The sequence below is a fragment of the Coloeus monedula genome, assembly GCF_965178545.1.
Source record: "Coloeus monedula genome assembly, chromosome: 9".
In the NCBI taxonomy this organism is placed as follows: Eukaryota; Metazoa; Chordata; class Aves; order Passeriformes; family Corvidae; genus Coloeus; species Coloeus monedula.
In genome coordinates, this window is record NC_138789.1 from 30,793,498 (window position 1) to 30,806,547 (window position 13,050).

The following is a 13,050-nucleotide window of genomic DNA, read 5'->3' on the forward strand; positions in this document are numbered from 1 at the left end:
TCAGTAAGAGTTTCTTCCTTGAAAGGGCTGTCCAGCCCTGGCACAGCTGCCCAGGGCAGGGGTAGAGTCCCCATCCCTGGCGGGATTTAAAAGCCGTGTGAATGTGGCACTTGGGGACATGGGGCAGTGGTGGCCTGGGCAGTGTTGGATTGGACTTGGTGATCTCTGCCAACCTAAACAATTCTGTGATCTTCATCACGTTGCCACCTTGGCTGTCCCAGGCGTTCCACAGGTGCCCAGCTCCGAGCAGAGGCATCATCTCTGTTCAAGCTATGGTCCTGCCCTGCATTTCCACCACTGCTTCCCAGAGCAATAATAATCCCAGAATTGTCCAAGTTGGAAGGGATCCAGCAGAATCTAGTCCAGCTCTTAACTGAATGGCCCATTCAGGGATGAAACGCGCAACCTTGGTGTTATCAGCACCAGGCTCTACCCAACTGAGCTTATCTCATGTGAGTTTTCAGGGCCAAAGGGCAGATGCCAAGGCAGGGGGCATCCCAAGCGTGAGGCTCTGGGGACAAGGATTTCCCAGCAGGACTGGCAGCAGCATCCTGGAGCTCAGCTCTGAGGGGGGTGACCCGAGAACTGAATCCCACATCACTTCCTTTGACACTGATTGCTCTGAATGAGGAAGGTGATGCACTCGGGAGGAGGATGTTGTTTTTTCTACCTGCTGAACAGGAGAAACCAAACAAACTCCTTTTTATGCCTTTGTCCGGAACCACCGCTTTCCTTTGGCTATTTATACTGAGCCAGTCATCGTCATCCTCTGGCCTGCTTTGCCCCAGGAGAGCTGTTTTGCCTCAAACCAACATCATTCATTCCTGGCGAGATCTGGTGTGCACCCACCCATCCCACTGATCCCACCCTGGGACCGGCAGGCGCTGCTCGCACCAAGCGTCCCGCTGGCTCCAGAAGGGCAGGATGAGGTGCAGGTGTGAGTGGCATCACCTGGTGCCCACCACCAGCTCACCATCTTTATTTTACATAAAGCCCAGCATTTTATCCAGGAGTGAAGTTTTCCTCCTGTTGATTCCCATTGGCAAATTTTGATGGGAAGGAACTGCTACATTCCAAGATGGAGGTTAGTGAAAAACCAGATGGCTTAAATATTCCTTTTTTTTAGGCTTTGCTTTTTTGGACAGCTCGGTCATTTTGGCAGTTCCTAATGAGGAATCTGAAACTGGACAGGGCCAGAAGGAAGTGAGGGCGTAACCTGTAGGACACAAAGGCATCTTACAGTGTTCTTTGGAAAACATTCCCAGATTTGATTGAGGTATAAAGTTGTTTGCCCGGCCAAAGTAAAAGTCATTAAATTTTTAAACCATCCTATGGCAAACATCCCAGTCCGTGGCGGAATGTGCTTCCAGGTGCCGCGGAACTTCCTGCACAGTTTCCAAAGAGCTCTGCTGGGTTACAGCCATGCTGCCAGCTCATGATTTTATCATCTGTCTCATGATATGTGATATCTGACTTCAACTTCTGCTCTGGGGACCATGAGAATCTCAGCTTTTCTTTAACCCCTCCTCTCCACTCTTTTTTCCTCTTCCACCCCTCCTGGCCCAAGCAAGGAAAAAGAGGATGCTGTCCCACATATTTGCTGGAAAATATGAATGTTAAGGCCTGGAGGAAAAGAAAACAACTGGCAGTCATATTTTTTGGACTTTAACGTCAGGGTTCTTGAGGCAGTTTCCTGATTGGAAAAGAGGAGAGGATGATTAATGGGTTTGGAGTGCCCGAGTTTGGCAATTGCAGCCCAGGACGCGGTCAGAAAGCATCCGGAGCCTGCTCCTTGTAATCCCCTGCGGCAGGAGGGAAGGAGCGGGCAGCGGGAGCCTTATCCACTGGAGCACAGTGGTGGCTGAGAAGGGACAGTGCTGTCAAAATCCACATCTCCAATCCTGCTCCCTGGCTGCCTGGAAAACAGGATGGGCAGGGCCAGGACATGGATTTGAGGATGGTGGGAGCGATGCCGGCTGTGGAGCGGGAAATACCCTAGAGAACAGCAGCTCATCCCTCCCCACCCCCCCAAAGTCATGTCTGTGCAGCTCAGGGTTTGGAGATCCCTGGAGCATGGATCCCTCGGTTCTGGGAGTGCTGCAGCCGTGGCGTGGTGTCCCTGTCGGGGAGTTTCTGTTTTTTAGAGATTTCAAGATCTGGCTTTTCAAAAAAGGCTCGGCAGAGGCAGGTCGGGGCACATTTGCAGGGAATTCAGCACCCAACGTGTGTGCCCTGTGCTGAACCCTTCAGAGAACCTGGGTCCTGCACATCCTGCCAGCACAGCCTTTGAATCGCAGGGAGGCTCCTGCTGGGAGCCGGCTGTGGAGCCCGCTGGGGCGGGAGTCGGGACGGAGGGCTGGAAGCAGGGCTGGAATTGCACTCCTTTCACGCAGACCTCACCTGGGCAGCGAGGCCTTCCCAGAACACTTCTGAAGAACCCCCCGGAGCTACAATTGCAGCACAATTGAGCCGCTCTGCCTGCTTTGATTCAAGCTTCAAAGGAGAGCTGGCGAATAATGGATGTTGCAGTTCAGTGGCTGACTCCAAAATTTGGGGTTAGGAAGGAGGTTGGCGAGGGGAGAGTGAGGGGAAATCTGGCTTCAGTTAAAATGGATCTGAAACTTCTTAGGGAAGCAGAAGCCCAAAGTTTCATTTTTGGTCAGCCTGAAGTACTGCAGTCAGTCCAAACTGAAGTATCTTGATTTTGGTGTCAACTCTTTTAAACTCCTTTAAAAAATAAGTCTCTGATGATGGTTTCAGCTTGAAAAATTAACAGTTTTGTTTGGCAAGTCTCACAGGGAACTGTGTTGACATATGGAGAGGATCTGCACCTTTTTCCAGTCAGACCCTGTTGGCTTGACTTGAACCAATTTTTTCAAATAGGTTTTGGCCCCTCCAAAATCCAGGAATTGCTGCTGAAATTGTTGCTCAGAGTCCAAAAAGTGTCCTTCAGCTGTTTCGGAGCTAAACAACAGTGACTGCAGCATCTTCTTCCTCGCTTCAGGAGCAATTCCAGTGTTAACTGGGAGATATAAAGACACATTTCTGACCTTACCTGTGGCACTGCCTTGCAGCAGTTTGACATCACTTCAGGGTCCATTCCAGACTCTGTAGGGAAAAGCTTTGTGAGAAAAGGCCTTGACCATGGGGGAGCCACCAGAGCCTGGCCCTTGCTGCCTTCTGGCAGATTTTGAGCAGAACGTTGCAAAGGCAGCATGGGATGGTGGCACATTTCTCCTCATTTCCAGCTCATGGGACAGGCAGGGAACAGCCATCTCTGGCTCTTCCTAACACATCGATCAATACTGCTCAACAAATCATTGTGAAGTGTTTGGGTTTCTCTGGGAGAATGAAAAAGGATTTTTAACTGAGGGAGCTGGCAGGGTTTGGAAGGATGAAATCCTACCTATTGACAGAGTATTCTTTATCCCTTTTAGGAGATCTCCAGCCACGAGTCAGCCCCCTGTCTCCAGAGTGAATCTGCAAGGTACGTGTGGGATTTGGGAATCGGCTGCCAGGCCAAATGCACACAACATTCATTGCACAGTTCTGCTCACAGCTGCTTCTCTGCCCCCTCCCCGGTGCAATTCTGGGTTCCTCCTGCAAAACCAATAGGAGAGAACTATCAGGCTCCAAATATTGTTATTTTAATTGTTTGGTTTGGGGTTTCTACTGGTATATTAGCACAGGAGATGAACATGATTTTGGTTTGATAGTCATGGCCACAGTGGCTGCTGTTCTTGTGAGTCCCTGTGTGCACAGGCCTGGACAAGCCCCAGCCTACGAGCCTTGAACAGGCTCAGACACAGCTGGATCTTTTTTTTATTCTGTTTATTTCAGTTTGTTTCCATGTAATCTGTGTACTCAAACCTTTCCTGGGTGAGACTTCCTTGGCTTCCTGCTGGGAAGGGGGTGTCATGGCAAGGTGGGGTGGGCAGCACTGGGAGGGCTGCTCGGGCAGGGGGAAGGATGAGGGTGAGCAGTAGAAGCTGATTACTTAGGACAGGTTTATTCATTTTAACAGCTGGGTTGAGCCAAGCTGAGGGTCTGTAGAACCCCTCTCAGGATCAGAGCTGGCCCTATTTGCACTAATCCAAAGGTTGCTCCAGAAAGAAGGAGATAAGATTTGGAGCAGTGCCCATTTGTAAGGTTTAATCTCGGCCTCTCCAATAATTACATGCTTGGAGGGACTAATAAAGCTTAATTTTTACAGCGTGTGAAGCCTGGATAGCTATCATTTCCTTTCCTGCTGTGTGTTATTTGCTCTCAAGGGACACACAGAGTCCTGGACACTTCCCGATTCGGTTCCTCCAAAATTGTTAATGGGAGGTGGAAACCTCTGATGCAAAAACAAAACTGGACAACACAATCTTAAACTCCTTGTCTTGCTGTCAGAGCCAGCAGGAATGCAGCTCATCACCTGAATTAAAGTTGGGTCTAGCAAGGCTTTGAATTTGTGCCTGTGTGAAAAAAAAAAATCATGGAAAATTTCCTAGGCTTTCCACAGATCTGTTTATGTAAGTCAGAGAATCTAATAATGAGGAGAGAATGCCCTTCCAGGAATTTTTAGGTTCATTTTCTTAACACTTTCCGTGGAAAAAATTGCTCTCAACTTTTTAACACTTCAGGGATATTTTTCTACAGTATTTCCAACGTGAGCTGTAGAACACTTGGTACTTCTTAGCTGATCCAAGCTTCTAATGCTGGGAATACATGAAAATTCCTTTTGGAATGAAGTGTTTGACACATAAAATTGTAGAGCAAGTTTTGTGTTACCATGGAGAAGTTGGATTTGTAGCCCCTCAAGTAAATGGGTTTTTAACCACAAATCTTAGCTGCTTTTAAGTGAAACCTTCAAATAAAATTTTAAGAAGTGAGTTGGATCATTACAATTTAAGTAAATCGTGACACTTTGTGGGTAGGAAGGAGATGCATTTTTGAGATTAATAAGAATGATGTTATTTCGTACGTCAAACCAGCCAATATTGGCATTATTGGTAGAAAATCCTGGGATCCTTGGTTAAATTCAGGTGATTGCCTTCCTCTGTCTCTTCACAGCCACTGTCACACTCTGTAACTCCTTTCCAGGCAGCAGAAAAAAATCACAACCCTTGACTTTCTAAGGAAGTTTCCATGTAAATGCAGCAAGAACAGAGATTTTTAAGGAATTTTTTTTCAGTGTTTGCACCTTTTTTTTTTATCCTTGGTGGCTTCTGCTTTGGAAATTATGGACGGAAGGAGAGATTTTCCTATCAGAACCCTTGCGGTTCTGTGCCAGTGGCTGAGAGGATGCAGAGTGTTTTTCCTGAAGGTTTTGCAGAAGGAAGCAGTCGTGTTTTGATTGGGACTAGGCTGCCTCACATCTCTCTAGATGAAAGACTGTGTTTGGAATGAACTGGGTTTAGATTCTCTAGATTTGTTGAAGCTTGGAATTTGATTTTAACCCTCCAGTGTCACCCATTGATTCATGGCTTTACCACAATTCATTGACATCACTGTGAGCATCTCATGGATGTCTCCTTTGATTTGTCATTAGTGGGGTGATTTATATCCTGTTCTGAGAAGTACAGAACCCATGGTTTAAAGCAAACAAGCCTGCATTAATAAAATTACCCCGGAGGGAGGCAAATTATATCCAGCATTTGCACTGCAAGGAATACATGCCAGCTGTTTAGTCCAGCTGGAATATTCCAGGATTTTCCAAGCAGCAACAGCCAAATTTATTGCTGGTGTTGCATCACAAAGGACCCAGGCCCGTGGTGAAATAAATGAGCTGTGGTGAAATGAGGGAATTCTTTTTTGCTTTCATTTTCTTCAAAGTAGGAAAACTTCTGGCCGGGTTTTTCCTGGGACAAAGGGCTTTGAAAGGCACTGCTGGTGTCACCGTGAATTTCAGAGCTTTCTTAACCTTGCAAGCACAGCCAGAGAAGGAAGGGGAATATGGATTGAACATCCTGTGTTTTGTCCTTGGTATCAGCTGAAGTAAATCTGGCAGATTTTTCCTGTTATTTTGTTATAACTGCAGCTCACAGGAACGCACAAAATTGCTTTTATGAATTAACTGAGAAACCATCACGTGGAAATACAAAGCCATAGCAGAAGTCCAGCAATCCCTAATTATCTGGTGAGGCCACAGCTGGGCAGGATGATGGGAATGCTGTGGGGTTCCTACGTGGCGTGTGGCATCCCCAGCAGCTGTGCAGGGCCGGGGCAGGAGCGGTGCTGCTCAGCCCCGTCTGGGTTACAGAAACAATGAGGGACACAGTGTCACACAGTGTCCCTGACGGTTCTTTCTCCTGATGTTTCTTTCTGCTGTTTCCCTTTGTTTCTGCTGAGTGTGGCCTCTGCCACAGTTACTTTGGGTGACCTTTGTGCCACCTTGGGCTCAGGAATCCATCCGCGCCTTCCCTTCTCCATCCAGCTCTCCCCTCCCCTGGCCCCAGCGAAATGTCTGCAGTTCCTACCCAATGATTCAACCAATAACATCTTTAACCAGCAACAATTCTGGCTTTTCCTGCTTGGTTTTGTTCCTTCTTCCATATTTATTCTCTTCAGTGACCCTTATTCCCTCTGAATTAAATCGCCTTTTGCTGGCTGCCACCATCAGTCGAAGCTTCACGTTCTTCCACAAATTTAGTACAAACTTTTCCCAGTCTGTTTGGCCCATGTGCCACACCATCAATCCTGGGAGGGACAGTGTTTTCCCATTCCTGTTTGATCCACTGCCACATTTAATGTCACCAGTGGTGACAGGAGCAAAGCACAGAGTTATGGATCAAACAGCACCAGGTTCTTCCCAGGCTGTAGGGGGTTTGCAGACACTCTTCTCAGGAGCCCCTTGGATACTCTCAGCACTCAGTAATGACAGTTCTCCTCACAATTAATGATAAAATATCGCTGATCTGCCTGCAATATTTTATTGCAGCCCCAGGTTTGGGGGGTGTAGCCCTTTGGGATATTCACCCACAGCGTTTCAGGGCTCACGGGATTAAAGCTTTGTTCAAATTCCTCTCTGGGGATGGGAGGGAAGGATCGGTGTTTTTCTTGCTTGTGCCTTAGCTCTGCTTTCCTGTACCTCGGCACGTTTGTCTGCACCTCTCACATGCCTTTACACGACCTCCAAACTCGTACTCTTTCATTATTCCTGTGGGTGTAGGATGTACACAGACTCCTGCACGAACCTTTGTATAAAGCATAAACAAAGACTGGATAATGCTTGTGCTACTGAGAGCCCCAACTTTTTGTAGGAGTTAAGGAGCCTTGTGCATCCAAGTGAGCTCTGGGTTACAAATATCTCTAAGTCCCGGGTAATTAGCACAGAGCTGCTGCTCTTGCACCATCCTCCTCTGCCTGGCACGTGCACACAGAGTAGAGGATTCATTTTGAAATTCTGTTTCTTTGCTGGGAGTTTGGCTGAAGATTTGACCTTTTGATTTGGAGAGCGATTGTAAAAGTCAAGTGTTTGTGGTGCTTTGGGCTTTTACAGGAGTTCAGAGGAAGCGCGTGTTCCTGAGCAGCTGAGCTCAGAGTAACTGGCTGCGTGCACAAATGGAGGCTTGTTAGCACCTACAGATACGATTTTAAAAGGATGCAGTGCTAGCACGAGGCAGATTATTCAGGAACTAAACAAAACCGTGTAAGAAATCAGGTAGATAATGAGCTTAATGACGCGACTAAACGAGGGCTGGTGAGTGCTGAAGCGATTCTTGCTGCTTGTCAGGTTAAAAGAGCGTTTCAAAGCGATTTTTAGATTGGGGCTGATGCAGCTCCAGCCTGCACGGGGCCATCCCGAGACTCTTCCCGGCTCTCCGGGGGGAGTTCATTCCCGCTGGAGTCCGTTCCGCGTGTTGCGCCTGCCTGCCTCGAACACACCCCCCGAAAGTTGGACTCATGCATCTTAGTAAGTATTTCAGTTATGCTATTGACGTCAATGCAGTCATTAAATAGATTGCCGGCCCTCCCAGCGGCGAACCTGTGCCAAAGACCTAGAGGCAGACACATTTTAAAAGAAGAACATCAGGTTTGCTTTTAGCGTTTGGAGAGAATAAGGGAAAAGTTTCTTCTGAAGTCACCCTTTGCAATAAGGGTGGTTTTTTGCTTCATTTTCTAAGGCTCATTTTCGGTGAAGATAATTGCTGTGTTTTATTGAACACACGTTTGTGATGTTGCTGTGTGCATAAACAGCTCCAAAAGAGACTAAAAAGTCATTTTTGTGACCAGCTCTGGCTGACAAGTGACACTTGTTTCAGGTCCCCTGGCTAGATTTATTTGTGTATCAAGTGACAGGAGGCACTCAGGCAAACCTGCTTAGCCTTTGACTCCCGAAATTCTGCCAGGATTGATTTCATGACATCTATATAAGAAAATAGCCTTCATTTCTCCTCGGCAGGCTCTGAAGACACACAAGCTAATCATGACTCCATAGCAACGGATAAAAACTGTTTTCCCCTCCGCCCCACCTGTGGATGTCACATGAAGATGCTCCACGTGCTGCTGCCATCAAGAGCCTGTCACTCCCCGGGGCCAGCTGCCTCCTGCAGCCGTGGGTGAGCGGGACTCCCTGAGCATTCCCGCTGTCCTGCTGTATTCCCGAGGCAGGCTGGGCTGCCTGAGACAGTCGTTCACCCCCCGTGGGAGATACCCAGGGCTGGAGGCAGCTCTGGGCGTGCAGGTCCCTTCGCCTGGTCAGGAATGGCTCTGGACAGAGGCTCCCGAGGGGCTGGGAGCTGAGCCCTGAGGACGCACATCCTCAGGCAGGGGCAGGAAGCAGCTTTGTTTTGCCAGGAGGAGCAGGTATGTTGTGTTTTGAAGAGGTCACAGAGCCAAACCTCTAGGTTTTGGTGCGGTTGTCATTTCACTGATGATCCCACCCGCAGCTACGTAGGATAAAGCATCAGTCCAGTCCGGGTTATTAAAAGGGCTTTATCTGATGGGTGGCTTCTTTCGGAGTGACCCAGGCAGCTGCAGCCCCACGGTGCCGGTGCCGGGACCTTCGGGGTGGCACGGCCGCGTTGTGTCCCTGACTCCACTCTGCTCTTTAGGGCCGGGTCAGGCCCTTGCGGCTCCGCTCCGCTCCCGTCCCGCTGCATTGCGCAAGGGCTCTGCGGAGACAATTGGGCTCTGCCATCGCTGATATCAGAGCTGATAAAATCTGTGTCTCTTTTGTTTGCTGCACAGAATGATCAGGGCTGCTGGGGGGAGATTTTGACAGCGCAGTCCTCAGCACCCTGAATCAGTTCCAGATGAGAATGAGAGATGTGTCCTCGGTCAGAGGGAAAAACAACCCAAACCAAACCACCCAAACCAAACCTCTGGCAGGCTAGGTTACTGTTTAGGTCGCGGGGCACAGTCTGTGCATGCCTTAGGGATGAGCAGCGTCCTTCATTGCCCCACTGCTTGAGCCCCTTCCATGTCACAGCAGTTCCAGGTATCCCCATTTGGGGAGCCGGAGAGAGCTCCCCAAAGCTCTCAGCAGCAGCTCGGCCCCACAGCTCTGTAGAAGTTTCTCCTTCCTCCCCGAGGCTGAGCTCAGTGCACAGCGTTGTGTCCCCAGCACAGCCGGCCACGGCAGTGGGAGAGGCTGCATCCAAAATCCGTGTGGAGACATTCCCAGGGAAACGCACTGCTCAAATCCCAGAGCCAGCCCCAATGGCCAGACCTTTGTCTTCCTGCAGGATCTGATTCCCAGTGGAAATTGCTTTCTTCTTGTGTTTTAAAAAGTGTTTCCAACGTTGTGTTCTGATTCTCAGCAGCCAAATCGTTTGGTTCGTAGTTGGGCAGGAATTCCCAAATGGTTTTTTTGTATTTATTAGTCTTGGTGGGAGCAGGGGTTGGTTCCAGGTTGGAGGGGAATATACAGAGGGGAAAGAGCTGTTCCTGATGGACAGAATTGGAATTTGCTGTCCTTGGCAGGGACATTCTGCCCACCAAACTTAACTCTACAATCAAGGTAGATTAAAATCAAGGTAGAATTAAAAGAGGGAGCAAAGGGTTGCTCTGGAACTTTCCCCTCTATTCCGTATGGAATTGCGTCCATTGTGATTCACACTCAGCAGTTGCCAAACAATGACACTGAACAATGAACGTATTGATTGTTTCGATGTTCAAATCAGCCAGCACTGTTCTGGTTTTATCACCAGTTTCATCTCCTGATGGACTAAAAATGATTTCTGTAGCCAGGCAAGATGTGCTAATTACTGTAACCGTCATTGTGCAACCGGGCAGGAATGTTACACCAAGAGTTAATGAAACATTTCATTGTAATATTTGCTCTAAGAAGTGCCTGTAAATGACAGCCTTAAGGATGCTATAATTGCAATACCTTTTTTGACAGAAAGGAAACAGCTGTTAATTATTTATGGTTATTAATCAAACCTGTCAGTTTATTCAAAGTTCATTCAGTTCACTGTAAATATGTATGATTACCAACATTTAAATGTTTTAAGCAGTAGCCTTTTAAAACTATTTAAATACACCTCTCCCTGTGGGATATATTCTCACATCTAAAGGTTGCATTGATTGGCTTTGCTGTGCACTCAAGCACCGAATCATTTTAGGAATTCAGGATAAAAACCCCTCCAAAATCCTGCAGGGTGTTGATTTGACAATTAATATCTTTTGATTTTGTAATCAGGACTGTGCCTCTGGAAGTGACAAACATGAGCCAGGAGCAGGATCTGACCCAAGGTTCGGGTATTTGCTGAGATCCACGGTCCATTATTTGGTGCTAAGGAACTCCATGGTTAAAGGGAATTTTAAAGGAACTGTGCATTTTAATGTAGATATTCCAGTATAAATATCCTGCTGTCAGAAATCTCCCTTTCCAGGAGCAAATTAATCATCTGTGCATGCTAAACTCCTCCACCACACCTTCACACTCTTCAAAAGCTTTCTGAAACAGACTTTTTCCCTGTATCTCAAAGCCTCCAGGTTCCAAGCATTTGGAGAGAGGCTTTGGATGCAGCTTGCCAAGTCCCTTGGAGCATATTCCAGACACCCCAATGTTTTCATTCCAAGTGAGTTGAATCCAGTCAGACCTTTCATGCCTCAAGCGTGTGTTTAGGGAGGTTTGACAAGCTTAGCACTTCATCGCAAAATGCTTCTGAAATGTCACATTTTACAAGCAATGTCTTTTTCTTTAAATACCATATATTAGGCTGACAAAAGCAGGAGCTGGTCAGAGCAATCTTTGTGTTCTCTGAAAAACCAGGGGAGAATTCTGGAAAGTGGAAAAGCCAGCCTGTTTTCCTGTACGTCTTCCCTCCCTCTCTGCCTCACTCCCTGGATAAATTTTACAAGAAGTGACCCAAAATCATGTTCCTGCTCTTACTGACTCAAGAACAGGACGTTTGGATCCATGCTGGGAGCATTTGTGCTGATCTGGGACAGCCCAGGAGGATGTGGGATAATGGCTGTTCCATGGGGATTGTCACTGAGCACAGCGTGGGGCCAGTCCTGCTCAGAAAATTCCAAGAATAAACACACACGAGTGCAGGGTTTGTTGCAAATGGACTTTGCTGGCATTGGACAGCTGTGAAATGTTTTCCTCCCTTTTCTTCCCAAAGATCCTCTTGAAGAAGAGAACTCCAGGGAGAAGTTTCCAGTTGAACTGGAGTGTTTCTGGTTTAGACTTTATGGGACATGCTCCCCATCCAGCTCCTCCTCAAATACTGCAGGGCCTTCATCTGAATCCCAGCTCTTTGGGCAGGGTATTTCCCAAAATTCCTGTTGCTGAACTGTTTGCACCTTCCTGGGTTTCAGCTCTATTGCATGGAGCTTTTCGCCATTTCCATCCCCTTCCAGTGGGAAGGTCCTGTGCAGGTAAAAGCCAAAAAGCTGCTCCCCACCCTCTCCAGATCAGGAAGGAGGAACGTGAGCAGAGATGATGCTCACACCACATTTTCCAGCAGCAGCTGCTCCCTCTTTTGTAACACTTCCAGATGTGGCTGCAAGTGCTGCTGGAACAGCTCCTGGTGCACATTGCCTGGAGTGGGGAGTCGTGTGCTGCCTAAAATCCACAGAAATTGTGTGGATTGTGCTGAATTTACTGCGCTGAATTAATGACAGCGTGAGTGACAGTGCAGAGACCTTGGCCAAGGCTGACACGAGGTGCCTCTTGTGCTGCTAAATGTAAGAACTTCTGGAAGGTGCCCCAGAGTATAAGACTTAGAGCAGGAAAAGTAACTCCTGGGATAATCCCCTGCAGGCCAAGCCATAGCTGACCTTCAGTGGGGAACATTTCCATTTCCATGTCCGTTCAATCTGATATTTGAGCTGGGATTGTTAATAAGAGGTGCTTTTAATGCTGACATTTTGATTTCCTTGAACTCAGATTGAGGTGCTTAAATAAATGTATTTTTGAGGGCTTTAATCAAATGGTTTTTGAGAGTGAAAGGCTGTTCTTACCTCTGCTGGCTGCAGCCATCTGGGGAATGGTTACACTTCCAAGTCTGCCTGTCATTACTGGGCCAGGTTTGTCCCCATCTGCCCCTTCCAGGCATCTCTGTGGTGTAAACAACCTCATTTGGGTCAGGACTGACCCCAGGTTTAAGGAATGTCGTCATACAGGACTCAGACCCTCACATTTGGCTAAAATAGTCCAGATATAGAAAAAAAACCTATAAATAAATTAATATCTGGTGTTCTATAATATCAAATTCTGATCATGGATAACCAGGGAATGAATCTGATGTAGTTTCCTGGTAATTTCAGAGAAAATATGGTCCCATGTCCCAAACACCCCTTTTAAAATGCCAGGGTGTGCTGGCCTCAGCTCACAGGTGGAGATCAGCACGTGCAAGGTTTAATATGGAACATTAAAAGCTGTCAAAACAAATGATGCTGCTTTGTAGGATCCTGCCATCTCCCTCTTCCTCCCCACCCCGTTCCCCGTGGGACTCACTCTGTGATTTTCAGCAGATTATTCCAAAAGCTCTACGTGCACTTGGGGAAACAGAAAGGCCAGTGAGTCACAAGCTGTGCACAGAGGGAGATGAATACCCAGGATTAGCACAGGGATGTTTTAGCTCTGCTGTCAACCACTGAGGAGTT

General features: G+C 47.6%; 1 protein-coding gene across 3 annotated transcripts in view; it reads left to right on the plus strand.

Annotated features, from left to right (window-relative positions):
• PDE4B (phosphodiesterase 4B) overlaps positions 1–13,050 on the plus strand; it is a gene marked incomplete at its 5' end in the record, with an annotated part of 152,043 nt that overhangs the window by 96,345 nt on the left and 42,648 nt on the right. For 2 of the 3 annotated variants that reach the window (XM_082286910.1, XM_082286911.1), the window contains one exon: positions 3,438–3,487. In XM_082286910.1, coding sequence (XP_082143036.1) covers positions 3,438–3,487 — 50 coding nt within the window. Of the gene's footprint in view, positions 1–3,437; positions 3,488–8,393; positions 8,794–13,050 lie in introns of those variants that run through there. The other variant, XM_082286912.1, reaches the window with a different exon arrangement.